The following is a 27,218-nucleotide window of genomic DNA, read 5'->3' as shown; positions in this document are numbered from 1 at the left end:
GGGACGTCCTGTCCACCCTTCACCTTTGATCTTGTTGGTACAGTAAATATGCATCAGTTAGTTACTGTCAACATCCACATCCTCAAGGTAGTGAGGGGTCAGCCCATACAGGAGGCACAACATGACAGCAAAAATTGGCTGTGGGAAACAGTGATTTGCTTACAGTGCATCAGATTGTGAATCAAAAAAAAGAAAAAAGAAAAACATTTTACTGGTATAAACATTGTCAAGACGCCCATTTTCTTGCTTAGAATCCCAAATGCTGCTAGACCCTGTTCCAACTAGACTGCTCAAGGAAGCTTTACCCTTAATAGACATGTTTGTATTGGATGTCATCAATCTTAAGAATCTTTAGAAACTGGCTATGTAAAAATACCCTATGTTGACCAGGGTGTTTTAGCCAATAACAGACCAATATCCAATCTTCCCCTTTATTAGTAAAAGCCTTGAAAAAGTAGTTGCAAAGCAATTATGACACCACCTGTACAGGAGTAATTTGTTTGGAAACTTTCAGTCAGGATTTAGAGTTCATGATAGTACAGAAACAGCACTAGAAAAAGTCACCAACGATCTCTATTAGATAATCTCTACCTTAGTGATAATGTACTATCTCAATTGTTTGTAACTTGGTAACCATCTTAATTGCATTATAACTTTTATTCAATGTGCTTACAGTGAAGACTAAGCGTAGTGTAATATTGTAGATCTTTTAGGAATGATTTCAATCTTACAACATGTTCCAGTAATCAGTACTTGTTGTTGAGCCTAGTCTATCACAGCTGTAATCGTTGCACTCATGTTTGTCGTAAACAGGGACAACCAGACATTTGCTGCCACACGACCTTCTTGTGTGCTGCTGGAGCAGCTGGCTGTATGTGTGACAAAAGGAGAGCCGGTCCTTCTTGTGGGTGAAACAGGAACTGGAAAAACCTCAACTGTGCAACACCTGGCCAGAGTAACAGGTGAGTGCAGACACAAAAGGCCTTAGCTCAGCTGAGGGTCATCAGCTGCAGCAGGTTTGTTGGTGTCGCCATGCTGCTTCTCCTGCCCAATGTTAAAATGTCCTTGATCATAATTTCCTTATTACCACTCCTGATTCAGAAATCTCTGTTGTGTTCAATCAAGGTCATAGGTTGCGGGTTGTGAACATGAACCAGCAGAGTGACACTGCAGATCTGCTTGGAGGGTGAGTGACCTAAAATCTAGCTCTGTTAAATAATGTTCATAAACATCACTTACAGTATTGAAACTATGAGAAGATTGTTTTGTACAAAATTAAATCAACCATCATATCTAAACAAAGGGTTTAAATAGTAAGGAACTACGTTACCATTAAGCTAATGGAGCTGGATGATTGAAAGTTTACGATGCAGCAACCACTGACTGCAACACTGCATGTACTGTATCTAATACTGCATAAGAATTACCATCTTTAAACACATTGCTGAAGGTATCGTAACTTTTCTATCAAATGCAGGTACAAGCCTGTAGACCACAAACAGATCTTGCTTCCTCTGAGGGAAGCCTTCGAGGAACTGTTCTCCCAGACATACTCAAGGAAGCAGAACCTGACTTTCTTGGGTCACGTTCAGACCTGCTTTAGGAAGAAGCGCTGGCATGATCTGCTCAAACTCATGGACCATGTCTGCAAGTCTGCCCTCACTAAGGAGCTGCAGGAGCAATCAAATGGTGGTGTACTGTCAAGCGTAAAGACTGACAACAATTGGCTGCTGTAACACAGTTACTAATATCTTGTATGCTTGTTTAGCTGCTTTACTACGGGAGAAGTGGGAGGCACTGGCTTTAAAAGTGAGCCAGACCCAGCAGCAGATTCATGCTTGCGAGCACACCATGGTCTTTTCCTTTGTGGAGGTAAAGTAACTTTTCTCTGATGGGGGGGGGGGGCTTATGTGATCTCGGACTGATTCAGGTAGGGACAAATTCCTAAACTTTCTAACTTACCCTGGGCGGCTGTAGCTCAGTTGGTAAGACAAGATGTTTGGTTTGTGAAATTGTTACAGCTGTGTTGTGTTTGGAGTGATTTGAGATGTGCTTTGAGAGGGTGTGGCTGAGGACAATTTAAGATTGGTTAAACTGCTTGAGTCAATTAAACACTTTTTCAACTTTTTTTTCCAAACAATTAAGAACTGAAAACAGATTCAAGAAGAATATCTTCAGTTCCATGAACAGCTACATGGTGCTGTGGAAGCTACTTTTTTTAGTATATGAAGCAGGCTATTGTGACGTAGCAGGTTTCCGTACTCTAACAATAATAAATGGTAAATGGGGCGACTGTGGCTCAGGAAGGTAGAGCGGTTGTCCACCAATCTCACAGTTGTTGGTCACATGTCGAAGAGGTGAGTGTTGGCCAGCTGCATAGCAGCTCCCCCATCGGTGCATGAGTGTGTGTGTGATTGTGAGTGTGAATAAGAAGCAGTGTAAAGCGCTTTGAGTGCCAATAGGTAGAAAAGTGCTATATAAGTGCAGAACATTTACCATAAATGGACTTATATAGCACTTTTCTACCTATTGATAGTCAAAGCACTTTGCACTGCGTCTTATTCATCCATTCGCACTCACAATCAGGACCTTTTGTGGGCGAACACTCTATCACCTGCACCACATTTGCCCAAAAAAAGTTTCAGAAAAATCAAGTACATTACATTTCTTCTTTAGTTTCACATTCCTGCAACTATTCAGTCATGGCCAAAAATATTGGCACCTTTTCAATTCTGTCAGCAAATGCAACCCTTGTCTCAGAAAATAGATCAATTTTCAAATGTTTTGGTATTTACATACTTAGTTTGTAATTTTGACCAGTCCATTTTTGAGTATCAAGCTTGACTTTTTTTTCTCAGTTTTTTTTTCTTTGTTCCAGTGCAAACAACAACAATAAGCATGTGAATACCAAAACATTTGCAATGACAGAATTGCAAGGGTGCTGAGATTTTTGGCCATGACTGTACAATATGAACTCCCGGTAAGAGTTCACAAAGTTTCATTGTTTAATGTTAATTTTTTAAACGTTCAGTCCTTCATGTGCCAACGATTCTGATAAGACAACACTTTTACAATAACTAAAAAAGTTGTCTTATCTATTTGCGGTCCCACCTCTGCAAAAAGCGAAGACTACAACAATGAGAGGGACATGGGTAAGGGGGTATTAAATCCTTGTAACAATAATCTTGTTTTCCTCACATTGTCGGGAATATAATGCGCCTTCCCTTTTTACGGAAAGGCAGCACAAATAAAAAGTTAAATAATATTGAAGGGTCCAAACAGTAAACGCATCACATAGGATTGCTTCATAAAAAGCAAAAGTCTCTTGATTTCAGCTTCACAAAAATCCAGGCCTGGTGGACAGAGGTTGGAGGGGAAAAGGTGTGTGTGTGTGTGTGTGTGTGTGTGATCTGATATGACACACAAAGTAATAGCTCGCAAGTCCTTAGTTTTCTGCTATAAGAAAACCTGGATAAAGTAGCTTTTCCATAGCAACATGATGTATGGTGCCTGAGGACTGAGATCTTCCTCCTCTATTCTTCACCTCAGTATAGAATTATAAACACATCAGCTGCAACATTAACAGGACCTGGTGGTTTGAAATGAGTAATGATCATTTAGTTTAAAACACATTGATTTCTTAGAGTTGACTCTAAGTAAAATGTAAATAATCTGTATGATACTGAAAAAGTTTGAAGTGGTTTGTGTAGCGGATAATTGTCCTTTATGTCATCACTTGCACTTTTACTTGAGTGGACAGTACTCCATAAACCCATTTGCACTGTAGCACACAGAGACACACATAGTGATGCAAAGTAGTGTGTGTCCTGTGTTTTAGTACTGTTTATCTTTGCTGCAGCAGATCTGACTCCTCATTTGTTCCTCATTAGGGAACATTAGCTCAGGCAGTGAAGAAGGGCCATTGGATCCTGCTTGATGAGATCAACCTGGCAACGGCAGAGACCTTGGAGTGTCTTAGTGGACTCCTGGAGGGCACCACTTCATCTGTGGTGCTGTTGGACCGTGGTGATACTGGTGAGAGTTGGGGTTTGATAACAGTTTATTGAATTTAAATCAAATGCCATTAAATTGGATCAAATTTCTTACTGAACACATTTGAACTGAGCACTGCTAAAACACAGGTGAAAAAAAAGTTCATACATTCAGTTGAACTCTAAAGTACTAAAGGTCTGCTTGATTGACCTAGATTTGAGTCACTCTCATTGGAATGAAATCTATTTAGTCATAGTTTTGGAAATGTTAATAATATTCTGTTTCGATCAAAGAGCCTCTGGTTCGGCATCCAGACTTTCAACTCTTTGCCTGCATGAACCCAGCTACTGATGTGGGGAAGAGGAACCTACCTCTGGGACTCAGGAACAGGTGAGAATGTGCAAATGTATTAACAAAGTAAACTGTCCTGTTGTCGTGAGCTTTATACATTGGTCTATTTAATTTTTATTTTTAGTAATGACAGGGATACATAGTTATTATTATGTTTCACATTAAGAATACAGGATGCCAAAGAGGGAAAAGAACTACTTAAACACATGCGTCTCTTTTTTCCCAGGTTTACTGAGCTGTATGTAGATGAGCTGGAGAACGAAGAAGACCTACAGGTTCTGGTTTTAGACTACCTCAAGTGCTTGAATCCACACAGGAGTGTCGTCAGTGGCATCATAAGGTTAGTCTTTACCCAATGGAAGAGCAAAAAGGCATTAAAAATAGATAAAATAAATAATGTAATCCAACATTCCTACAATAAACTCCTGTTACTAGAACAAAATACAAGTCAACAGCATCAAGTTCTACAGCCTCCAAGATGATCCCAAAGATAAATCAGCAAATCTGAAACCATTATATTATAACTATCGTCAAATATGGTTTTATTAATGGATTATTACTGGATTCAGCTATGTGTCCCCAAAAAGAGTGTGGGTATTTTATGATTTAAAAATTTACATTTTAAATTACTTAAAATAATTCAAAGATTTTCAATCCGCAACCCTCATCTTTTTTTATCTGGGCTTGGGACCGGCACCAAGGTGGCTCTTGGTGGCTGGGAGGGGCCACGCCCAGGGGGGAAAAATTTTTTTCTAGATCAACATTGGCAACAGCCATTGGCAAAACGATATCAGTTGACAAGTACTGTCTTCAGAATCTTCCAATTTAAATGTTCATGTCATGTCAAGTCACATTTTAGTTATGTATCGGGTCCTATAGTAGAATATTAGAAGCAAGTAGTTGTTGGATTATAAGGTGTGCCAAAGTCCGTAGTCTGTTAATATGTAAATGCTAACTAATAAATGTATTTCAAATGACTGTTTTGTTTGTTGTTTGGATGCAGTTTTTACCTGGCAGTACGAAAGGAGGCCAACTCACATCTTGTAGATGGTACAGGCCATAAACCCCACTACAGCCTGCGGACACTGTGCCGGGCACTCAAGTATGTGTCAGGAAACCCCTGCAACAGTGTACAGCGCTCACTCTATGAGGTAGGAGGCCGGAGACACAATATCTTTAAAGCATTACTTCATATTAAAAAGACAAAGTCACCATGTTTTTTGTGCTGATGGTAGGAGATGCACACTCCTGAAGTTTCATCCCTATCACATATAGTATATGTCAGGGGTCGGCAACCCGCGGCTCCGGAGCCGCATACGCCTCTTTCATCCCTCTGATGTGGCTCCCTGTGGCTTTTAAAAAGAATTAATGAATATTTAATTAAAATGTATTTTATTTTAGCGTGTTCGTTTTTTCAAAACGTTCTAAATTCTAATTCTTAATTTTATTCAAATTCTAAATTTGAAGACTATGGTGATCTTGTAACATCTAAATGAAACGTGGTAAAAAAAAAAAAAATTGTCTATTAATGGAGGTGGCTGTCCAGAGAGGAGCTGCTGAAACGCTTTGGTGCTTTCCTGGGCAGCAAAGGGCTCACATTTCCTGAGCTGGAACAGCCAGAGTGGCTGGAAAAGCTACACTTCATGGTAGACATGACAGTGCACCTGAACACAGCTCTTCAGGGGAAAGGGCGCACAGCCCCACAGGAGGTTTTGGCATTTGAGCGCAAGTTGACAGTGCTTGCCAGAGATTTACAGAAAGGTCACTGTCACACTTCCCCAGTTTGAGAGAGTTCAAAGAAGCTCACATGATAAATTCGGAGTATTTACATCGCAATGTCGCAATTCTGTGAGTTTAGAGAGGAAAAAACCTCATTATCCTTCCCTGTCACTCCCCTAAGCCTGGATCCAGTCCTGTTGAAAAGAACTGCATTGGCAGGTGTAAGTCAACCTGATCTTGAGATGGAACTGGCCAACATAGCTGACAAAGACATATGGGTGTCCAAGTTTAAACGCTTGACAACTGACCTTGAAGATGTTCTTGCTCCGATGTGATATTGAAAACCTCCCCAAACTGGACAAATTTGTGTTTGAAATTTGGAATGCTGTCCCCGACGTTTATGCGAACAATAAAAAGTATCCACTAGGAGTCCTGTCGATCTTTGTACTCACATGTTTGTGAGGAGGCGTTCTCCAACATGAACTTTTTTAAAAGCAAACATTGTGCACAAACTTTTTAGCGCAATGATTCCACAATGGTGTAACGAACTACCAAACTCCCAATATTCAAAAAACTGCTGAAAACAGAACTCTTCCGCATCTTCCTATGCACTTAAATCTATTTAAATGTAAAAAAAAAATTTTCTTGCACTTGCATCTCATGAAATGTTAACACTTTTCTGATAGAACTTTGCTTTGATGTTTTCTCCTTGACGATTTTTGCTGCCTTGTACCTCACTTGTAAGTCGCTTTGGATAAAATTGTCTGCTAAATGATTAAATGTAAATGTTGTGCACAGAAATAGACATTGAATATTTTACTTGAAAGTAACCTTCGACCCAATGTCTTTTTTTCGGAGTTCAAAATTTTTTTGTTGCATGCAGAAATTTAATTTTGTTTTCTCTGCAGTCGTTCATTGATTTCATAAATGCAACACATTAGTTTAGTGTATAAATAGCATTAGGGCAAAAAAAAGTTATATGCAGTGTTATTTCATTTAAAATGTCAAAATGGTTTTGTGGCTTCCAGTGTTTTCTTTACTGTGGGAAATGGGTCCAAATGGCTCTTTGACCCCTCTGACCCCTGGTATATGTAGTCTGAGGTGACTGTTTGTGTGGTGGTTGCAGGGTTTCTGCCTGAGTTTCTTGACTCAGCTGGACAGAAGCTCCTACCCTCTGGTCCAGAAATTGGTTTGTCAGCACATCCTGATGGGAAACAAAAAGTGTCTCAAACAGGTAAGAGATTCTGAGAACTGAATTCCTCTTTTTAAAAGTCACATCTGTTGTTGGTTGGGGTGAGTGGAAAGTGGAGAGAGGAAAGAAAAGAGCAACCAGAGGCAACACCAATACATTGGACAGGTTGATAGGACCAGTAGCTACATATTGGAAAACAGCTCCCAAGCAGACAGGGTCAGAGAGAGGGAGACAGAGAGGGAAAAGCACAATTATGGTACAGAGAGACACAAAGTTAATGTTATGCAGTGGTGGCATATAAATGCAAAGTGAAAAAATAGGGAAGAGGGACAAGAGGAGGAAAGGAGCTCAGTCCATTGGGGGGTGGTTTCCACAGCAGTCTAAGCCTTTAGCAGCATGACTATAACTAAGCTTTATGAGAAGGAAGGTTTTAAGCCCAGACTAAAAAGTAGAGAGGGCTTCTGGTTTTATAACCTTGTAAAACTAGAATTCTTTCAAAGTGTCCTTGAGCAAGACACTGAACCCCCAACTTGGTTGCTCCCGGTGAGTGTTGGCCAGCTGCATAGTAGCTCCCCCGTGTGTGTGTGTGTGTGTGAGAATGGGTGAATATAAAAAGCAGTGTAAAGCGCTTCGAGTACCAATAGCTAGAAAAGCACTATATAAATGCAGACCATTTACCATTGGCTGCATGAAATTGCACAGGTGGTCACAATGGTTTATCTGATCAGTGTACATATCTATCAGTCCTGTCATTCTTACCACACTCGTACCAGTTTTTGTCCTTAATGCAAGTACTGTTCTTTGACTGGTGTTAATTTTGTTATAGATGGCACAGAAGTACAACAGTTCCTGCATTTTTCCAAGCAAACACAACATTTTATATTCCTACTTGGTCTAATTTTTTTTTTTTTATAGCATTAAATCATGGCCAATTTAATAAGGCTTTTTTGACAAAGATTTACAAAAATGGATATCATGTCAGAATGGAAACAGCCATTTGAATGGACATTAAACACATTTACTGCATCCAGGTAAAGATTTGTTTAAGATTAACTTAACCAAAAGAACAAAAAAAGTTCATGTTTTGACCAATAAGTTTTTGAAGCCTCTACTAGTTTTTGTGTATTCTGTGCTCCAAGAGACAGATAACAGTTTTTAATTTTTGTGGCAAAAAACAGTCAATGCTTTCACATGAAATCCAAAGCAGCATCTCACTACCACACACACCTATCATATACACTTATATTTGGGAACAGATGATGAAAACCCCTTTTGTTTCCTACAGCCCATCCCAGCTCCTTCAGGCCAGCTCTGTGTGGAAGTAGAGGGCTACTGGCTGTGCCAGGGGGACATGGAACCGACTCTGGACCCCAGTTACATCCTCACCCCTTCAGTCAAACTCAACCTCCATGACCTTGCCAGAGTGGTATCTGCCGGGTAGGAAAACTGTTGCCCAGATTGACCCCCTGCCCACGCTTTCCCCCCCAAATCAATGGGCCCATCGATTGATGTCCAGAAATCCATATTAACCGTGCTAATTGTGGCTCTTTAGTAAGGAAGGCATCCTAGTCCATCAGAGCAGAAATGTGGTTGAGTTCCCCTGCAGTCAGACAGCTGTCAGACAGGAGGTGATCAGCTTTGTCGCTTCCGTTTGGCCTTTTGTTAAGGACAAATCACATTAGGCAAAACTGTAACACTACCATTAGTGAGGGCCACAGCTGGTGTTGAGTAAAAAAAGCCAGACTCATTGATGTATTTTCGTTTATCCCGAAACATTTTGTCACTTGACAGATTATTTTTTCAGATTGAGATACAAGTAAACACACACATAGACACTCAAACACCAGGAGCTGGATTTACATGTCTTGCTCAAGGACACTTGGATGGGATGCGATAGGGGTTGAACTGATAACCTCCACCTCTGGACTGGAGCCATAGCCATCTTACTGGTGGTGGAGTTTCATGTGATACAAGAGTTATCTTTCCTAATACCTCTGTTGTATATGTGTTGTGTACCTATTTAACAGCAGAGAACAGAGCAACATCAGCTTCATCTGATTATCCTCCTGTACTGAATAAGAATTATGATATTAGTCAGTAATAATTGAGGCACTGTCATATTTTTACATGTAGCCATTTAGCAGTTGCTTTTATCCAAAGCGACTTACAAGTGAATTTTTGCCATTTCCCTTACTTACACTTGTCACACTGAGACTTTAACTCAGAAAAGATAATTAGGGACATAGGAAAAATTGGTGACCCTGTGACTCAGACTGTAAGGTTTGACAGGGACTGGTTGTCAAACCATTGACTTTGTGGTCTGTGGACGACTGCCTTACCCACTGAACTACAGCCACCCTCACAAATTGATCGTACAAATTGACTGAAACAGTTTAACATCCCAACAATTAAACTTATCCTTGGAGAAAAAAGGATCCAGGGTTAGTAAAAAGAAATTGGAGGTTATAGTGTTTAGGGGCTCATCCAGGATATAAAATAATCAGAACTCTCAGCTTCCATTGACAAATCAGTAGTCCTTCTCTGTGTTGCTGTTATGGCCTTGCAGGACTCACCCAGTGCTGATCCAGGGAGAGACATCTGTGGGCAAGACCAGCCTAATTCACTGGCTGGCTGCAGCCACTGGGAACCAGTGTGTGAGAATCAACAACCATGAGCACACAGACATTCAGGAGTACATAGGCTGCTATTCATCAGATGACCGGGGCAAGCTTGTCTTCAAAGAGGGTACGAGCACTCAATTAATGTTTACACATTTATGTGGGCTTTATACACTCAGGTCTGTGTTTTAACAGTGACGATATTTATCACTTTGACTCTTCCGTAATCGTAACAATCAACAGGTGCTTTATATTTAAGGGTTTTGTCAAACACTGGAATTAACATTGAGTTCACATATAGTTCCCTAATTGTAGGGGCCCAAAATTATTACATTAGTTAGAGAATTGATTGCTCACTTGTTTCATGTCTAGATGTGTTATTCTCCCATTAGTACATTTCCATATAAGATTGAGCTGATTTTAATTGTGTCTTGGAATCAGTTTATGTTAAATATGAAGTGAAGTAAGCCATTGGTAGTGTAGAACATCTAACCAAACACACAAGAAAGAGCAAATGTAATATATGTGGGCGAACAACTGTGGAAGATGACAGAAGAATTCCTTCCTTGGTGAAGAAAAATCACTTTCTAACAGTTGTCAAGATCAAGAACACCCTGTATGAAGTAGATCTGTTTTTGTGAATATGGAGGGTTTAAAACAAGATTTAAAAGAGTCTTTACAGTCTGGAACAGCTTCCAACCAACAGATAAGACAAACATACACTTGCACCAAAAATATGGAAAGAAAGGAGTTCAGAGAAGGTAGGAAAGTTTTCATGATCAAAAGCTACCACTTCATCTATGTAGCATAGTGGAGGTAGTGGAGAAGTAGCAACAGGATTTTTTAGTTTATGTGCAGATGTTTTAAAACTCAATGAGCAGCTTTTCAAAGTGCAAATGGACAGTGACCCAAAGCATACTGCCAAAGGCAATTCTTGCGTTTAAAAGAAGCCACACCTTTTTTTTTTTTTTTTAAGCAAGGAGGGGGAATACTTTGCAATGGCTGAGTCAGTCACCTGACCTGAATCCAATTGAACATGTGTTTCATTGGCTGAAGGCAAATTACCCCAGCAGAGAAAGAGATAAGTTAGTTAAGCTCAAGCAGACCATGACCAGGTAAAACATCCAGCATTTGCTGGTGTTTATTGGTTCCGGACATTACACAGCGATTGTTTAAAATACATTTGCAACCAAATCTAAGAGCCGACAATTTACCACTATTTATCATAATTTATTCTCTGTAATCTATTTTATTTGAAACCCTATTGTACATGATATGTAATTTATTTTAGATTCTGAAATGTGAACAAAATTAGATTTGTCTTTGACATGCATTTAATTTTACCGAATGTCAGTATGCATAATCTATATTTTTCATTTTTAGCTATCCAGCCATAGCTACAGGCTGGAACTCCAATGTCTCCTCCTGAAATGTAGCATTACCAGACTAAAATGTGGCTTGCATGTGTCTCTGCCTCAGGTGTTCTGATTGATGCTATGAGGAAAGGTTACTGGATTATCCTGGACGAGTTAAACCTTGCACCAACAGATGTCCTAGAGGCACTCAACAGACTTCTGGATGACAACAGGGAGCTCTTTGTGACTGAGACACAGGAGGTCATCAAGGCTCACCCCAGATTTATGCTTTTTGCTACCCAGAATCCCCCTGGCCTCTACGGTGGTAGAAAGGTATGCCAAGTTGTTTGATGGCATGATTGTATGCACTGTGTTAAAACTTCTTAAATAAGCACATTTTAAGGCAGCAATCACAATGGAATTTACAAAGCACAACATGATTTCAATGGAATAAACCCTGTAATGAGACCTTTTTTTAATTGTACCAACCACAACCAATTTTCTCTTCTGACAATGTTTAAAGCATCACATCTGATGGACTAATATGATTCTATTGTGGACAGTTCTGTCACAATAATTTAAGCAAAATAATTTAAGTGGATGCACCCATCTAGTAGCTGTTCCTATTGGCAAAGTAAATCTGTGGATTGTAGGCTACACCTAAAGCACTCAGAACATCATGGAGGTTCCAACACCTGTTCTTCAGAGCTTATAGCACATAGCAGACCAGGTTAAGTATAAATATCTAAAAGGCCTTAAAAGAGAGTTTAAATATTTAACACTATATTCAAAACCTTTTTTAAGCGATATCATCACTATTTATTTATTTATTATGACATATTCATAGACATATTCTGAAGAGACAGACAGACATTATTGATATTCATCTGTCTTGCAGTTATAGAAGATAAAGATTGCATTTTATAGATGTATATCAGTTATGCAGTGCTCGTCCCAAGCCCAGTAAAATTGAAGAGGGTTGCATCAGGTGTAAAATGTGCGAAATCAACATGCAGGCCAATGATCTGCTGTGGTGACCCTGAATTTAGGGGATAAGCCAAAAGACAAAATGCAACTGATGAAGGGCTACATAAGTTGCATCAGGTGTGCTTAAGAGAGAACACATCACATACCTGAACTGACTAGGAAGTGTCATGTTTGATTACAGGTTAGAAATATGGCTAAGTCAAAAGAATTGTCCAAAATGTTAAGAGATAATTGCCTTTCACTAACAAGGACAAGGATACAAAAAGATGACAAAGGTACTGAATGTTCCTAGAGACATTGTTCGAAGCATAGTTCATAATTCCAAACTTAAAAGAACAGTGACTGCACTACCTGTATGTGGCAGAAAAAGGAGGACTTTATGTTCCAATATGGGCAAAATAATACAAATAAGCCTTAGAAGTTTTGGGAGTCTGTTCTGTGGTGTGGTGAACAAAAACTGAAGCTTTGTGCTATAGGAAGGTCCAGTGTGTCACTTGACAACCCGTTCATGACCAGTGTGTCACTGGACCTTCCTATAGCACAGAGATTCTCAAAGTCATAATGCAGGGCATTGTCCATAAATAAATGGGCTAAGAATCCTCGTTCTCTCTCGGTTGCAGCATGTCATAACTGCAAAAAGCTGCTCTACTAAGATGCTTGTCATGAAGGGCTTGAATAATTTTGATTCTGTAGAAGTTGCATTTTGTGTTAACTTGTAACAAAATATTCTTGTTTGATTTGTTCATTGCAAATAGCTAAAAGTTGGTACATTTTTATCAGTACCTAAAATGCAGTGGGGGTTGAATTATTTTAATAGCAACTGGATGTTAATGTATCAGCGAGAATGAAAGGAAAGATGTTCAAGACGGTGGTGAGACCAGAGATGTTGTTCTGCTTAGAGACAGTGGCACTGAAGAAAAGACAGGAGGCAGAGCTGGAGGTAGCAGAGCTTAAGATGTTGAGGTTCTCTTTGGGAGTGACGAGGATGGACAGGATCAGGAATGAGGACATCAGAGGGACAGCTCATGTTAGATGTTGTGGAGATAAAGTCAGAGAGGACAGATTGAGGTGGTTTGGACATGTTCAGAGGAGAAACTGTGAATATATCGGTAGAAGGATGCTGAGGTCGGAGCTGCCAGGCAGGAGGTCTAGAGGAAGAACAAAGAGGAGATTTATGGATGTAGTGAGGGAGGACATGAAGTTAGTTGGTGTGAGTGAAGAGGATGCAGTGGACAGAGTTAGATGGAGGCACATGATTCGTTGCGGTGATCCCTGAAAGGGAACAGCCAAAAGGAAAAGAAGACTATGAATCAAAACCTACAGCCAAATTGAGTTATTTTATATTATCTCAACTAGGTGCTCTCCAGGGCTTTTAGGAACCGTTTCGTGGAGCTGCACTTTAACGAGCTCCCTGTTGAAGAACTAGAGACCATCCTCCACCAAAGGTGCAGCCTACCTCCATCCTACTGCACCAAGCTGGTCAGGGTCATGCAAGACCTTCAGGTAATAATACATACTCGTACTTTGTCTGTCTCCCTTGATTAGCGCTTTATATTACTGATGCTGACTGCATTCGCGGAATGTGTTTTGTCTCCAGTCCTTACGCAGAGGATCCTCTGTGTTCGCTGGAAAACATGGCTTCATCACCCTCAGAGATCTGTTCCGCTGGGCAGACCGTTACCGGCTGGAGGAACAGACAGAGGCCTCTCAGGATTGGCTGAAGCATTTGGCAGATGATGGTGAGGCTTGTCGGACATTTTGTTAAATCACTACCGATACCTGTTCCCCCTGAAACCATAAATTGAGCCTTTGTCTTCCCGACCAGGATATATGCTGCTGGCAGGACGTGTCAGGAAGCCAGAGGAGGAGGCCACTATCCTGTCCATCCTGGAGAAGCACTTTAAGAGAACTGTGAAGCCTGACGACCTGTTTTCTCAGAGACGGGTGATCAGCCAGTTCAGTGAGTAAAACTACTCAGCACTACAGTTATTCATGGCCACAGTACTTCTGTGACACTGACACACACTCAGGTTGATTGAAATGTAAACAGTGACACAGTTTTCTTTATTGTGGTTCTTTCCACCGCCACAGCAGATTTAAATAAAATGATCAAGTGCCTAAAATGCCGATTTTCAGCTTCAAACCAAAAGTTTGGTTCAAAAATATGTGAACTGTGTAGTAGTTAAAGCCATTTTTATTGATAGATTTCCACATTAAGGGGTTCAAGTGTAATTATGCAATTCTCTGCTGAGCTGTTTCTTGGCCAAGTAAGCTCTAGAGTGGAAGTGTGGCCTTTTTATAGTTTCTTTTTTTCTTTTCTTCTTTTTTTTTTGCCTGCTATGTCATTTTGTGTGTTTGTGGTAATTTGATTTCTGTTTTATGATAGATATCTTTGTCATTCATAGTCATATGCAAAAGCTAGTACACCCCTATTTTGAAATGGTCAAGACTAAAACTAAATATTATTTAATCCACAATAAGCTCTTGCAGAATGTTTTATTTATCAGAAATGAATGTTTTATGAATTTATCAAAGGGGATGCAAACTTGCACTATTAATATTTTTAATATTTTCTTTTAACTCTTTACATTTACATTCCTTGAACATTTTTTCACTTCCAATTATGAATTAACATTTGTACTAGCTAAGTGTATGTTTGTTATTGTATTAGGCTCAGTGTTAAGTTTGCCTCAGCTTGTCTAAGGAAATGCTCTGATTGGCAGGTCCCTTTATTGATAGCATTGCTGGAGTTCCAGAAGACTTCCGCCATGTTGTCTGGACAAATAGTATGAGAAGACTGGCTGTGCTGGTAGGACGGGCACTTCGATATGGCGAATCTGTTCTGCTTGTAGGAGACACTGGGTAAGTTTTAAATGTAAAAGATTGATCAAATCCATTATGTTTTTGAAGAATAAAAGAGTTATAAGGACAGGGTAAGTCTTACTTCTAGGGGTGCCAGTAATGCTTATTCAACTACAAGGAACGTAACGTTATGTGCAGAATTCTCAGAACTCACTTTGTTTATTACTTTGTAAACATGATGAACAGTATATCTGCTTAACTTCGACACATTTGTATGTGTCACTGAGCATGTTAAATTGCTAATGTTCCTTAGTTTAATTATACTGTAACCTCACAGAGCTGTTCCAAGGGCCACATAGTCATATTCTGTATGTTAACATGAGTGGGTTTCCTTTCTTACATACTATACGAGGAGTCACACTTGAGTACCAGTTGGTAGGAAAGAGCTATATAAGGGCAGACCGTTTACAATTTACTCTGAGCCAGAACAGATATCACACATGATTGAATGTTGCTTTGACCTGTCCAATTGCATTGTAGTTGGTACAGCCAGGCAGCTTAAGGTTAGACTTAATTTCATTCAAAATTTTAATAATGCCCATTTGAAGTTAACATACATAGTTTAAAGAATTGATTATTTTCCTAATTTTAAGTTCTGTTTTTGCTCTGCTGACAGCTGTGGAAAGACTACGATATGCCAACTGTTTGCTGCTTTGAGTGGACAGAAGTTTTTTTCAGTCAACTGTCATCTACACATGGAGACATCTGACTTCTTGGGAGGCCTGCGACCTGCCAGACACACACACCAGGTACTGACAAGACCACAGTGGGTGGAAATGTCCAATGTATAGTTGCTTTGGCAAACTCATTCTTTCACTGTGAGTATCTACCTTATTGACTGCATTTACACACACTGAAAATACCAAGTTACTCAGAGAATTCAGCTCTTTTGGACCTTTGACTTAATTTGGAAACCGGGCACAACTTTTAACTCTATAGTATCAGGAAACACTGCTTTCTGATCTATCTATCTATCTATCTATCTATCTAGGCAGTGTTCATGCTACTGTAGTGTGAGAGCCCAGGGGTAAAGAGATGGGATTGGTCAAATAAACTGCGGGTTACATACAGAACGCACTCTCCCCTATCTTCTTTTGTTAAGAGAGGCGAGGATCACTTAATTCACATAATATTTAGATAGATGTTCAGATAGTTTTTGACTGAGAAAGGTTATGTCCCCACCTTCTTTGACTCATGGTTTTAGTCAAATCTGTAGTGCATTTGCGCTTCGCATGATGAGGGATATTCAACTCAGTCACGTCATTGCAACTCTGCCTTCTTAACTTCAACCGGAGAGTGACAGTGACTCTGCAGTGTCTTGCCTCACAGCTCCTCAACCATTGAGAGACTATGCAATTTTTGTGTCAGGTGTGTTGCTGGCAATGTTGCTACCCAGGATGACCCTGACAAGGCACATGCTGCTGACAGGTTGGTATGTGATGCTAATGTGCAGGGAAATGAATGGTGTGTATGGCTTGAGTTCATATAAACGTGTTAGAACTGCAAGCTGTATTTTTGGCCCTAAGGGATTTTCTGAATTTTTCTCCAGGGTCATCATGTACGGGTGAAAACAGCAGTAGCTTACATCAACAACCAGGCAGTGTAGTACACATTACCTACAGTCTGACCCAGAGAACTGTGCATTTGTGCAATATACAACAAACTATAATATCAACTTTGAAAATGGTCATTATTAAAGAGCGAATGTATGAAATTGAGTCCTATGAAAATAACGTACGTGTGTGTGTGTATGTGTGTGTGTGGGCATGTAGCCTGATGGTGAGGATGGCAGGCTCTTTCAGTGGCATGATGGTCCCTTGGTGCTTGCAATGAAGGAGGGGGGAGTGTTCCTTATGGACGAAATATCCCTGGCTGACGACTCCGTGCTTGAGAGACTCAATAGGTAAGCATGTGCATGTTCTATGATCTCAAGTCACTAGCACGTTCGCAAGCAGCTTCATCAAACTAGTTTCTCAAAGTAAGGCTGAACTCACTGAACTCGCAGAACTCAAGAAACTGTAACTTTTAAATTTCATTGTAAGCAGGTGGGCACTTGAAGGACACTGCAATAAAAGCAAAAACCCTTTGCATTTACCAAAAACAATTAGATTGTGATGTTATTATACGTGTCTTGCAGTCTCTGTGCATGTGTTTGTTTTTCTGTCAAATAGATATCTTTGCCTGTTTATGTCCATTGATCTAATGGCCTTTTAAAGGCCACTGTTACTATATAAACCATGTATTAATGCTGTTTTACATTTTTACATCCTTCTTAAATTTATGTGTGTTGTGCTCAAAATATGTCCCTAAATAAAGTAAAAAAAACACAAAAAATTTACCAAGCTGCACATATAAAGACATTGTTGGATTTTACTTTGATTATAAGATGTTTTGACACCAAAAGGTTTAATTGCCAGCCTTACGTATAAATGCCAGCTATTATCTAGATTTGGCTGGAGTTAAAGAGATGTGTGGATAAAATGTATTGTGTATGTAAAGCAAAATTACGCATTACAAATCTTATCCCATACACAACCACATACAGGTTAATAACCTGTTTAACTGTGGGTCCTTTGCTCTCAGTGTTCTAGAGACCGAGAAGTCCCTTGTGTTGGCAGAGAAGGGGAGCGGTGAAAATGATGATGTGGAGCTGATCAGAGCAGCTAGAGGCTTCCGTCTAGTCGCCACCATGAATCCTGGAGGAGACTTTGGAAAGAAAGAGGTTAGTAAAAGAATGTTTCTCCAGTGTTGTCATTGGAACTGAGGATTAATGTAGCAGTAACAATAGAAAAGTAAAACTGCTGATACAATGCATGTATAACAGTGGAGTTTTGTGCGTCAAAGTTTCAAAGCAACAGTGTTGTGTTATTGAAATTGATAGTTGCAATTCAAACTTAATACGTGGTTTCCTATAATTTTACTGATATATTAAAATACCATTTGCAAATGGTTGCAGGTATAGCCTGACATTTGTGCTTGCCTGTTTTCAACAGCTCTCACCTGCCCTAAGGAATCGTTTCACAGAGATTTGGTGTCCTCAAAGCAATAGCCGCAGTGACCTGGTTCAGATCATCCAACACAACCTGCGCTCAGGCCTCACACTTGACGGTAAAGTAGCTGGGAGATATGTAGATGTACAGATGGGTGCAAAGGTTTGCATCCCCTTAAATTAAAATGGCATGTAAGGTGATTCAAACTCCACTCCACAAAAACATGCATTCAAGTAGTAAAAATGTTTCTTCATCATTAGAATTATAAAAAATGGTTAAGGGTTTAAAAAAAAAATTATGATAAAATTTATGATGATAAAAAAATATATCAGTCCATTATTTTTTTTAATCAAAAGTTGAAAATCAGAAGTTCTGAACTTTTGATAAAAAAAAAATGGACTGATATTTTTTTTATCATCATAAATTTTTTTTAAACTTCTGATAAAAAAATATATCAGTCCATTTTTTTTTTAAATCAAAAGTTGAAAACAGAAGTTCTGAACTTTTAACGTTGAGCTTTTAATTGATGGTATTAACACTGCTATAATTGATGGGTAAACAATAATAGAACATTGAACCTTCTTTATCATACCACCATTGAAATACCATTGAAATATTTGACTGACAGGTGTTGTTACCCAGGAGGGTCCTTTGACACGGATTTTCAAACAATACATAGTTCTGAATGACTATTCTTGGATTTTGCTTTGGGCTTTATGTTTGAAGACGTTCTTGTTTAAAAAGGATCAGACCTGAGAGCTGACAGTGGGAGAAAGACAAACCAAGGCTTGGAACAGACTAATCTTTATTGATGATAAATCTCATAACAGTTGCAGCAGAACAAACTTGGGGGTGTAAAGAAGGTTAGAGAAAAATACATAAAAACTACTTTGGAGAAGCCTTGTCATAAATCAGTGATCCAAAACTTGATGCCACCTGACAAAGGCTGACAAAGGCAAATTGAAAGGCTTTAGACTAGCTGAGTAAATCCCCAGAGCTTATCTGAACTTGTTTTACCTGCTGAAGAGGAGATAAACAAGACAACTAGGCCAGCTATTATCTAGATTTGGCTGGAGTTAAAGAGATGTGTGGATAAAATGTATTGTGTATGTAAAGCAAAATTACGCATTACAAATCTTATCCCATACACAACCACATACAGGTTAATAACCTGTTTAACTGTGGGTTAAAAAATGGCTGCAATAACAGTCTGTAGATTAAAAAATAGGAATCCTGTAATTGGCTTCTGTCAGTGAGTCCCAGGCTTGAAGCAGTTAATGTAAACAGTGACTTTGGAACCAAATATGAAGTTTTATTTATGTTAAAACTGCCTGTTCCAGTAAATGGTCGGCACTTATATAGTGCTTTCCTGCCTATTGGCACTCAAAGTGCTTTACACTGCTTCTTATTCACACACACACACACACACACACACACACACACCGAATGGGGGAGCTGCTATGCAGCAGGCTGACACTCATCTGGAGCAACTAAGTTGGGGTACAGTGTCTTGCTCAAGGACACTTCGACATGTGACCGGAGGGACAGGCAATTCTGGGAACAACAAGTAGGCCTGCATTCTGAGATGGAAGTGGTCTATTGGGATGATCTTGTACTATGAGGTATTTTAGATATGATGGAGCTTGACCATTTAGAGCTTTATATGTAAAGTAGGGAATTACAATAGTCCAACCTGGAAGCAACAAATGCATAGACTAGTTTTTTGCTATGAGACTGGATGCTCCTAACTATGGCAATGTTCAGTAAGGTGGAAGAAGGCTGTTTTAAAGATTTGTATTTACATGTGAGGTAAAGGACAACTCATGGTCAAAAATAACTCCGAGGTGCGTTGGTAGTAGTACTGGGGGCCAGAGTTATGCCACCTAGAGTAACAATATGGTTAGTCAGCATATTTTTGAGATTTTTAGGCCCAAATACTAAAACTGCAGTTTTGTCTGAGTTTAGAAGTAGGAAATTGTAGGACATCCAGGCCTTTAAGCCATGCTTGAAGTTTGATCATATACTGTAAAATCTTATATCCATTCTTGATGTTAAACCATACCATCTTCTTTGTACAGCAAAAAGACATTAGCATTGCCGTTCCAATTCTTTTCAGGGGCGACTACATGTCTACATTTGTCTTTTTTTTTTCTTTTTTGGCTACAGAGGATATTTTTGACCCTTTAGCCATTGTTAACGTGTACATAGCCAAGATTACAATCAACCCATATTTTATTCACAATAGAACATAAACAACATATCAGATGTTGAAACTGAGAACTTCTAACATTTCATGGAAAATATTAGTTCATTTTGAATTTGATAGCTGCAACACATCTCAAAAAAGTCACCCTCTTCCAACTTTTGAGATGTGTTGCAGCCGTTGATCTTCTATTTACCATTTACTTGCTAAGCACCAAACGGCAAAAGCACATTGACTGCGGTTACATGCACTTAAGTAATCTGGTTACGGTAAATCCTTGTATCCTTGCAGCAGAAGAGTAACCTGATTTCTCCTGCACCTCAGACTTATTTTCGAAGCCTGGCGCACGAATTGTACCTATATAATGACAGAAAACGCTTCTTTTTGACTTTTCTCTCTCTTTCTGCATGTGCCACTTGTGTGTAGGGAGAGAAAGGAAAGACGCATGAAGCTGATCCACAACAGTGTGAATTTTAAAAATCCAAAGGGAAAAGTGACTTATTTAGACATCCACTAGACACTTTGTGTAAATTACATTTTCTGTCGGACCTTATGTGGACTTTTTTTCAAAATGAGGTGTCATTGCACCATAAACTCTCTAACAATCTTTACTTTCATTCATTCTTTCACACATGCAGCCTACTGGCGATGCACATGCGCCGTTTGAGAAAGTCAGTGTCTGGAAGCAGCTGGTCATTTAGCATCTATAGATCCTGGTCTCCATAATCACATAATTGAAAACATTTTAATGCCGATGTTTCAGGTTGTGATATTGCAGAGTTGATGCTGGACTTCATTGAGTGGCTAACCCAGCAGGACTTCGGCCGGCGCTGCATTCTGAGCGTCAGAGACATCCTGTCATGGGTTAACTTCCTCAACACTGTGTGTGAGCGGGATGAGGATGGCTTCATGACCATGGGAGCCCTAGAAGATGAAGAGGCAGAGTGGGACCTCAGATTGGACACATTTACCGCCTTCATCCATGCAGCATGCCTGGTCTACATAGATGGCATTGGCTCTGGTGAGCTGATAGCTCAATTTTACTTTCATCAAGAGTCAAATTTTCCAAAAAGCATTAGAGAAATGTAATCATAGTCTCCCATTTTTTGCAGGAACCACAGTGTCTTGTGTAGACAATGCCCTACTGGCTCGTGGACTTTGCTTGAGCTTTCTGCAAAAGCGGCTAAGCAAAGGGACCAAATTAGATCAGGAGATGCTGGAATCCTTGAGAGTATATGACAGCAACCTGCCACGGGAACCTCAGTGGGGCGAAGACTTCTTCGGCATTGACCCCTTCTACATTGCCTTAGGTATTCTCTACTACAGTTGGCAAACAAAGATTTACATACACTTTCTGGTGGTGCTGCTTAGTTGCTAAGCTGGGGTCTTATAGTGCTGTGTTCATGTTTACTATGCAGCTGTGTGCACCACTTCCCCTCCGGGATGAGATCAGGGTTTTCTGATCCCAATCCCAACGCAAAATCTACAAAGAAGGTCAAAACCGCCCCTTTCAAATTTCACCTTTGGTGGAAACTTTTGGTACGCAGGACCACTGCAGAGTTGGTGGAATGATTACATTTATTATTAAGTAAATGTGTTGGTTTTGAGGCACAGAACTGACTTTTAAGCACTGTTCACATATTTCTGATAAAGTTAAGGTCAGGACTAAGGTAAGGTCATTTCAAAAGGTTAATATTAGCCTTCTTTGTAAATTCCACAACTAGATATAAGGTGAGTTTGGGGTCATTGTAATGTTGGAAGTTCCACCTGTTCTCAGGTTTCAATTACGTAGCTGATAGTTTGAGGTTATACCAAGGACTTTTGTGGTAATACTTTCATTATTTTATTCACTCTATGCAATCCACAAGGTCCACTGGCATCAAAATAGCTACAGAGCATCATGCTGCCACTTGGTGTTGTAACAGTAGGTAAAGAGTTCTTGGGATTGAATACTCATCTTTATTAACTTCTGGTCATTATGGCCAATCTTCTTCTCATCTGGAAATAAATATTGGATGCATAATATAACTGCCAAGCTTAAGATAAGGCAAATACAATAAAAACACAAAACTATACTGCACATAGCAAAATAACTTTTTCCAAATTTGTTTGCGTCTAAAGTTCCCAACTTAGCATTCATAGCTTGACAGTCGGACACAGTTGTCCTCAATTTACTAGAGAAAAAGATTTGTCCGTGTTAGCTGATGTTTTGCAGCCTGCTAGCTAAGCTAACAAGTTTGACTCGGCTCTACTGGCCTGGAGCTCCACGCACTTGCCTGCCTTGCTTGGTGACACGGAGCACCTCTGTAGAAAGTGACACTGATCTTCCAGCAGTAACCATTTCATGTGCCATGAGGGTTCATGGACATTACATGGCTTAAATGGAGCTGTGCTTACTATTTTAGGCCCAGACTCATCTCTGACTATAAAAATGTTTTTACCATTTCAAGAAAACTGAGAAACTTAGATTTGTTAGCTTGTCCTTACTTTTTTAAGAGCCAGATTAACTAAATCATCAAAACATTGTTAAAGAATTTGGAATTCCATGGTCAAAAATGTGTTAAAATGTTTTTGCATTAATTTTAAACTTCCCTGTCACAATAGATTTTGGCACATTGCTTAAAGGTCTCTTCCACAGTAGTTTGAATTTATTGATGAACAATTCTCCACCCAGGGCCTCAGACCGAGAGCCGTGACGTGTCAGACTACACATTGGCAGCGGGCACTACGGCAATGAATGCCCAGAGGCTCCTGCGGGCACTCAAGCTGCAGAAGCCCGTGCTGCTGGAAGGCTCTCCTGGTGTAGGGAAGACTAGTCTGGTTGCAGCACTTGCAAAGGCATCTGGAAACCACCTGGTCAGAATCAATCTGTCTGAGCAAACAGTAAGTCTTTATATGACTATTTAAAAGTTTTGTGTTGTGGTCTGGAATGAAGTTCAGACCAAATTGCACTGATGCTAATGATACTTACCCTCTGGCAGGATGTCACTGACTTGTTTGGAACAGACCTCCCAGTGGAAGGAGGGAAAGGAGGAGAATTTGCATGGCGGGACGGTCCCCTTTTGGCTGCTTTGAAGGCGGGCCACTGGGTTGTGCTAGATGAGGTAGATTATATATTTTAGTTTTTTATTTGTATTTTTAATTTTTTTGTAAACATTAGAATTTATGACTTGGAGCCTGTTTAAAATTGTATGATTGTACAAGTTCTAATCTGACGTTGCTGATCTAATGTTTTTAAACCAACTTGCCTTGTTCCTTATGCTGAAAGCTGAACTTGGCCTCTCAGTCGGTGTTGGAGGGTCTGAATGCCTGCTTTGATCACAGAGCAGAGATCTATATTCCTGAGCTGGGCATGAGCTTCCAGGTTCAGCATGAGAAGACTAAAATTTTTGGCTGTCAGAACCCCTTTACTCAAGGTGGTGGACGTAAGGGTCTGCCCAAATCTTTCCTCAACAGATTCACTCAGGTAAGGAACAGTTTTGTACTGATTTTTATTGACAACTGAACTTAAACCTGCATTACTTAGGATTTGGTAATAATATTTATTTTTCAACTATAATGTTCTAGACAATGACTTAAGTACATTGTGATGTCCCCACATGTGTTGCTGATCAGCTTTTTTTTTACGTTACTATCGAAGCCAAAACAATAAAAACACGTTAAAATAATTACAAACTACAAAAACATTGTGCCCTAAACATCATATTACTCTGCTCACTGAGAATCGCTGTGCTGTTAGTTTTCACTATTTCTTCAATATTGTAGTAATACAACAGTGTGTCTCTGCTGATTGACCAGCTCAGTCAGTGTGACACGAAGTTGAATTGATTTTTAAAAAGCTTCGGGGCTTGTAAAAATGCATTCGAAGCTTAAGCCCCAAAAGTTGTCCCCCTGCTTCACTGATGGGTCAATAAGATTTGAACTGTTAAACAGATATAATTACCATAATAATTTGGTTGGTTGTTTATCAAGTTTTAACTTAAAGGAAGTAATTGTGTAATGAGTTGTAGAAAAAGAGAAATCACTGGTTTGTTTAGGTGCGCAATATGTGTAATCAAAGAATGATTTCTTTTTCATAAAATCCCACTTGTTTACAGGTTTTTATGGACCAGCTCAGCAGCAAAGACATGGAGTTCATAGGAAACTCCATTTTCCCCAATATTGATAAAAAAATTATTGGTAAAATGGTTGAGTTCAGTAACAGGGTAGGTTTCTCTTTCCATACTGTACACATTGATTTGAAGATACCGTTAACTGGCAATTGCTACATAAGGTAGTGTTTCATGCCTTTAAAGTTTGTAAGGGGTCAAAAGAGGCCTAAATGGTGTTTTTCCCATTCTGCAGCTTGTCCAGGAGGTATGTGTGGAGCGGCGGTGGGGTCAGAAAGGAAGCCCCTGGGAATTCAACCTGCGTGACATTTTCCGATGGTGTCAGCTAATGCAGGCCGACCAGTCACCAGGGTTTTTCAGTCCAGGCCAGCATGTTGCTCTAGTGTATGGTGACAGGATGAGGACAGAGGCTGATAAGGCTCAGGTATCCTGTTTCATAAACCTTTACCTAAGGGTACAAATGGAACTTTATCAGTGTCTGAAACCAGGAAATACAATACAGACACACCAACATTTATTACCTACACCACAAGATGACAGAGGCGTAAGATTTAGCTTTTTATTTAAAATGTGCTGTACTTCTGACATTTTGAAGTTTGGGGTTTTATGGTTTGTTTTATTTCTTGTTTTTGTTTTATGGCCTTACACTTGTACATCTTATTTTCTACTGTTCATCACAGTTTGCTTCTTAAGATGCTTTCAGACGTGAGTTGTTCACTTTAATCTAGAAGTTTAATATGAGACAATCTTAAGTGAACTAAAGAGTTTAGGTTCAGACTCATCTGCATTGGCAAGTGAAGCCTTTGGAATGACCTATAAATTAGGTTTAAATTTGTTTTAAATGATCTTTTTCACAGTAATCTCACAATCTGTTTGCTAATTATAGCATTGTCTTTGTCAGTACTCAAACTATTTAAACACTAAAGTTAAAGCTACTTGTGTTATTACAACAAATATATTTAGAATTTCCTATTCAAAAAAATCATCTTCAAAAGAAGAGAAGACCTGTGGTCAAGCCTTGTTGATTTGCAAATAGTAAATGTTCTGCACTTACATAGCACTTTTCTACTATTGGCACTCAAAGTGCTTTACACTGCTTCTCGCCCCCCTATTCGCACTCACACACGGGTTCAGTGTCTTGCTCCAGGACATTTCGACATGTGACTGGAGGAAACAGGAATCGAACCAGCAACTGTTGGCATGCATTTGCAAATTGTATAGATATTTACCAGTCACCAGATTCTTTATAAATGGACAGACAATTTATTCCTGTGGCTGCTTTCTCTTAAATGGGATGCCCAGCTAAAATGACTTCAAAAACATAATCATTAGTATGCAAGTTTGCTGAAGAGCACAAAGTGGCACTGCTTAGGGTATATGGAGGAAGCAAAATAATTTGGGCTTTGCTGCCAGATTTTGGGCCTGGACAGTTTGCCATCTTAGAGGGAAATAAATTCCCAAATTTATTGAGATTTCAAGAAAAGAAAATATGCAGTCTGGTGTGGCCCAATCAGAGCCCAGATCTCATGAATATCCTTACGTTGTAGAGAAATGTGTTTTTCTAGTAGAGATCTGCATATAACATGACAAGATCTTTTGGCAGGTATTGTCAAATAAACAGTAGAGATAGATGTTGATCTCAAACTTGTTTTGGTAATATGCCTAGATAGATAATAATCTTTAAAAAATTGCCCAAACTATGTGGCTCAGTCCAAAAATTTCCAATTTATGTAAATCATCTGTAGAATCCAGGGAAACAATTATTTTCATAAAAGCTTAGGCAATTTCAACAAAAAAAAATATAAAACCGATCATTGCAGTGCTGACTTGAGAATAGTTTTTAGTACTTTTGTTGTTTGGGCAGTGGGTTTATTTTTTACTTTTCTGTATTCAGTGGCCATTCTCTGTCACACACAGGTACTGTCTATGTTCAAGAAGGTGTTTGAGAGTTATTATGAGCCATACACTGGCTCTAGAGAGTTCCACATCACTCCTCTCAACCTGCAGGTTAGTCTAAATACCAAAATCTCCAGTTTTTCCTCCAGCTAATGTTTAAAATTTCAGATCAAAGATTTCATCTCTCTTTTAGGTGGGCTTCTCTGTCCTGCAGCGCAGTGGTGGTGCCCCAGTGGCCCTGGATCCTCCCCTGTCCATTACGCACCAGGCTCTGCGGCCCCTGGAGTCGCTAATGAAGTGTGTTGAAATGGGTTGGATGACAATATTGGTTGGTCCCATGGCCAGTGGAAAAACCAGCCTGGTGAGACTGCTGGCTCTGCTAACAGGGCACCGCCTCAGAGTCATGGCCATGAACAGTTCCATGGACACCACTGAGCTGCTGGGAGGTTTTGAGCAGGTATAAAGACAATCAAATGTTTAGTTGACAATATTTTCTTTGTTGTCTGCAAACATTAGACCAGTAGATCAGCGTGCATTCTTATGATTTCCAGGTGGACATTATGCGACCTTGGCAACAAGTGCTGGAAAGCGTAGACTACATAGTTGCCATGGTAATAAGAAGGGGACTGATGTCCTTAGATGTCGGGGTCCAGGACACTGAGTTTCTAATGCAGACATGGGGCCTTTTCTGCCACTGGCTGAAGAAGGAGGGGCTGCAGACAACTGGAGGAATGGTCAACTCTGAGGCCCTGAACAGACTGGAGGTCATAATCCTCCTCCTGCAGAAACTCAACACCAAACTTAAAGTGTTCACTGGTAATTGTCATGTCATTTAATAAAGCTTAAAATTAACAAATTTACTGCTCCCTGTGGAGAAATCTAGGACAGGGGGCAATTGTGTCATGCCCTAGTGAACAGGAGGATCTGGGAATCAAACCACAGA

General features: G+C 39.7%; 1 protein-coding gene across 2 annotated transcripts in view; it reads left to right on the top strand.

Annotated features, from left to right (window-relative positions):
* mdn1 (midasin AAA ATPase 1) overlaps positions 1-27,218 on the top strand; it is an 83,693-nt gene that overhangs the window by 12,528 nt on the left and 43,947 nt on the right. For both annotated transcript variants that reach the window (XM_067481569.1, XM_067481570.1), the window contains exons 14-43: positions 814-962; positions 1,126-1,186; positions 1,478-1,689; positions 1,769-1,872; positions 3,891-4,035; positions 4,287-4,383; positions 4,571-4,684; positions 5,348-5,495; positions 7,190-7,297; positions 8,541-8,692; positions 9,822-10,000; positions 11,353-11,561; positions 13,572-13,718; positions 13,813-13,954; positions 14,041-14,175; positions 14,939-15,077; positions 15,694-15,826; positions 16,850-16,980; positions 17,661-17,799; positions 18,071-18,185; positions 21,034-21,291; positions 21,383-21,580; positions 22,945-23,153; positions 23,252-23,374; positions 23,539-23,736; positions 24,368-24,475; positions 24,615-24,803; positions 26,297-26,386; positions 26,469-26,732; positions 26,827-27,091. In XM_067481569.1, the coding sequence (XP_067337670.1) occupies positions 814-962; positions 1,126-1,186; positions 1,478-1,689; positions 1,769-1,872; positions 3,891-4,035; positions 4,287-4,383; positions 4,571-4,684; positions 5,348-5,495; positions 7,190-7,297; positions 8,541-8,692; positions 9,822-10,000; positions 11,353-11,561; positions 13,572-13,718; positions 13,813-13,954; positions 14,041-14,175; positions 14,939-15,077; positions 15,694-15,826; positions 16,850-16,980; positions 17,661-17,799; positions 18,071-18,185; positions 21,034-21,291; positions 21,383-21,580; positions 22,945-23,153; positions 23,252-23,374; positions 23,539-23,736; positions 24,368-24,475; positions 24,615-24,803; positions 26,297-26,386; positions 26,469-26,732; positions 26,827-27,091 (4,661 nt within the window). The remainder of the gene's footprint in view (positions 1-813; positions 963-1,125; positions 1,187-1,477; positions 1,690-1,768; positions 1,873-3,890; positions 4,036-4,286; positions 4,384-4,570; positions 4,685-5,347; positions 5,496-7,189; positions 7,298-8,540; positions 8,693-9,821; positions 10,001-11,352; positions 11,562-13,571; positions 13,719-13,812; positions 13,955-14,040; positions 14,176-14,938; positions 15,078-15,693; positions 15,827-16,849; positions 16,981-17,660; positions 17,800-18,070; positions 18,186-21,033; positions 21,292-21,382; positions 21,581-22,944; positions 23,154-23,251; positions 23,375-23,538; positions 23,737-24,367; positions 24,476-24,614; positions 24,804-26,296; positions 26,387-26,468; positions 26,733-26,826; positions 27,092-27,218) is intronic.

Source organism: Channa argus, chromosome 17 (genome assembly GCF_033026475.1).
Source record: "Channa argus isolate prfri chromosome 17, Channa argus male v1.0, whole genome shotgun sequence".
Lineage (NCBI taxonomy): Eukaryota > Metazoa > Chordata > Actinopteri > Anabantiformes > Channidae > Channa > Channa argus.
Note: the sequence above shows the minus strand (reverse complement) of the source record. Positions and strands in the feature narration are given on the sequence as shown.